Here is a 3,414-nt window from a genome sequence, read left to right as displayed (position 1 = left end):
TGTGCTCCTCCACGACGTGCTCCAGGAACTGGTGGAACATCTTGCTGAGATTCTTCATCCTCTTGATGTACCCCTACAGGTCCATCTAGTCAAGCCATGGGATGGAGTCGCCGAGCACGCCGTTGAGCAGGAACAGCTCGTCCAACATCCACTTGAACTCCTCGGGGTTGGTCACCACCGACCCAGCGCCAGCGGCCACCTCCGTTGGTCCTGAGATCTCTCGTATGGGTGAGCCGACTGCTCACCGTCGTTGCCGACCACACACTATGGCTGGAGGTAGAAGAGGGAAGAAGAACAGAGCGCGCACACACAATACAAGCACCATCATTGGCCAGAGCTCTGTAGAGGAGATAGTAAAACTGAACTCGCTCTCTTTACTGAGTTGTAGTGGAAAGCTATATATATAACTCTACCCATCTAATCCTAGTATGCCAACATGCTAGAGTACCATGCTGCTACAGTGACTAGATGTAACAGCAGGGCGAACTCTGACGCCTGCCCCTGTTGTAGCTATAATGCGAAAGGGGAGCCTTTCGGTGTCTACCCCTGCTGTAGCTACAGTGCAGCAGTAGGGAGCCCTTTCGGCGCCTGCCCCTACCGCCCGTTTAGAGATGAGAGAGCAGCAGATTACTTTACAATTCTTCCACTAATCCTACTGCTAACCCTAGAACCATCACCATGCCGATCATCTTCTTCAGCTCCGTGAACCAAAGACGTCCGAGCGGCTTGGTGAGGACGTCCGCGAGTTGCCAACCAATTTTGATGAACTCGATGATGATCTGTCCTCCATCGACACAGTCCCTGAGGAAGTGGAACTTGATATCGATGTGCTTGCTCCAGTCGTGGAGAACGAAATTCTTTGCGAGGGCGATGGCGGGCTGGTTGTCTACCATCAGTGCTGGTGGGTGAGCTTCCACACCGGTCAGCTCGCCCAGCGGCTGGCACAACCACACATCTTGGCATGCCGCTATGGTCGCCGCCATGTACTCTGCCTCGCATGTGGACAGCACCACCACCTTCTATTTCAATGACAACCATGAGATTGAAGCCAACCCGAGGAAGACGAGCACGCCATAGGTGCTCCGCCATTCGTCGATATCCCCTGCCATGTATGCATCACTGAACACAGTGAGCTACAGCCCACTTCTGCTAGTCTTTGGGAAGACGATCCCCTGATCCACCGTCCCCTTGACGTAGCGCAGCAGCCGCTTCACTGTGGCCCAGTGATCCTCTCGGAGATCCTCCATGAAGCAGCTGACGTAGCCTATGGCAAATGCAATGTCCGACCTCATGTGGACTAGGTAGCGTAGATCGCCGATGGTGCTTTGGTAGAGTGTTGCATCTATCCTCGCCACGGTACTGGCCTTCGTTAGCTTTAGCCGCTCCTCCATCAGAGTCACACATGGCTTGCACTCATTCATGCCGCTCTGCTCCAACAGCTTCAAGGCATACATGCTCTGACCGAGCATGAGCACCTCCTTCCCCTATCTCACCTCGATGTTGAGGTAGTAGAAGAGCGCACCAAGATCGCTCATTCGAAAATGAGCCACCATCTTACGCTTGAAGCTGTCGTTGTCCTCCGCACGCGCACCGGTGAGGATCAAGTCATCCACATACACGTCGACAATGAGCACCTCCTTCCCCCATCACTACATGTAGAGCGCGTGCTCGGTTGCGCACCACGTGACCCTAAGCTCACCCAGCATGGCGTCAAGCTTGGCGTTCCACGCTCGTGGGCCTACCACAGCCCATAGAGCGCCTTGCGCAGTCGGAGCACCCTATGCTTCACTCCCATGATGGTGATACCCAGAGGTTGCCTGACGAAGACCGTCTTCGCTAGCTCACCATTGAGGAAGGCTGATTTTATGTCTAGGTGATGGACACGCCAGTCCTTCGCTGCTGCCAAAGCCAGCAGCAGTCGGATAGACTCCATGCATGCTACCGGCGTAAAGACTTCCTCGAAGTCGATGCCCTCACGCTGGACAAAGCCTCAGGTGATGAGGCGCACCTTGTGCTTGACAATGGTGCCCCGCTCATCCCGCTTGACCTTGTACACCCACTTCAGGACGATTGGATAACATCCTGAAGGTGGATTGATGAGCTCCCAAGTCTTGTTTTCCTCGATCGCCTTCATCTCCTCCAGAATTGCCCATCGCCAATCTACATCGTGCTCGACCAGCGTGAACGTGGGTGGTTCCTCTACACTGATGAGAAGCAGCTCTAGGTCATTTAGCAGTCGACCCGCCAGGCCTGAGGACCCTGTGCCGCCGACGATGTCATCCAGCCTGCGGAACCGCACCTCCTCACTATCGTGGAAAGCATCCATAAACTCTATGATGTTGCTTAGAGGTGAGGCGAACTTGATCGATGTCGATGGAGTCCCCTGTTCCATCGGAGTGGTCGGCACAGCATCTGGAGTGCTCGGCACCACTCCTATAGTGCTCGATACCCCTTCCAGAGTGCTCAGCACCACCCTAGGAGTGCTTGGCACCAGTCTTGGAGTGGTCAACACCACTACAAGACTTCTCGGCTCCGCTACAGGAGCATTCGGCACCTGTTTTGGAGTGGTCAGCACCACTATAGGACCGCTCGGCACCACTCTTGGTGTGCTTGGTACCCCTCCCAGAGTGCTCGGCACCCCTCTCGGAGTGCTCGGCACCACCCCAAGAGTGCTCGACTCAGTCGCTGGTGTGGTTGGCACCTCCTCTCTAGCGTCTCCACCACCGTGGATGACCAAGTGCTCGACGATGAAGGTGCTGGTGAAGCCACCAGCTTCCCTTGTGCCCAGACTATCCTAGTCCTAGGCCGCCTTCTCATCGAACATGACATCGCGTGAGTCAACCACCTTGCCTCCACGTGGGTCGTAGAGCCGGTACGCCTTGGTACCTTCCTCGTAGCCTAGGAGCACCATTGGTGTGCTCCTGTCCTTTAGCTTGGTGAGGACCAGCTTCGTCTTCCTGATGTGGCCGATGCAGCCGAATGTCTAGAGGAAGGACACACTCGGCTTGTGCCCATACTAAGCTTCAAACGGCGTCACACCCTTCAAGGCCTTTGTGGGCGCGTGGTTGAGGATGAACACCGCCGTGGTCACCGCCTCACCCCAGAACCTTGCCAGCATGCTCTTGGCCTTCATCATGGATCGAGCCATGCTGACTACCGTCTGGTTCCGCCGCTCCACCATGCCATTCTGCTATGGCGAGTACGGCATGGTGTGGTGTCGCACCACACCCTGATCCACGTAGTACACAATGAACTCCACCGAAGTGAATTCACCACAACAATCAGTCCGCAGCACACACAACTTCTTGCCACTATCTGCCTCAGCGTGCGCCTTGAACTTCTTAATTGCCTCCACCGCCTTGTCCTTGCTCGTTAGAAGTTGCAGCCACATATAGCGACAACAATCATCCATGA

General features: G+C 55.3%; 1 protein-coding gene across 1 annotated transcript; it reads right to left on the bottom strand.

Annotated features, from left to right (window-relative positions):
- Positions 1–1,133: 1,133 nt before the first annotated feature.
- Positions 1,134–1,454, bottom strand: LOC136548716 (uncharacterized mitochondrial protein AtMg00810-like). The gene has a single exon (XM_066540143.1). The coding sequence runs from the start codon at positions 1,452–1,454 to the stop codon at positions 1,134–1,136; it is 321 nt and encodes a 106-aa protein (XP_066396240.1).
- Positions 1,455–3,414: the final 1,960 nt, after the last annotated feature.

The sequence above is a fragment of the Miscanthus floridulus genome, chromosome 4 (genome assembly GCF_019320115.1).
Source record: "Miscanthus floridulus cultivar M001 chromosome 4, ASM1932011v1, whole genome shotgun sequence".
In the NCBI taxonomy this organism is placed as follows: domain Eukaryota; kingdom Viridiplantae; phylum Streptophyta; class Magnoliopsida; order Poales; family Poaceae; genus Miscanthus; species Miscanthus floridulus.
Note: the sequence above shows the minus strand (reverse complement) of the source record. Positions and strands in the feature narration are given on the sequence as shown.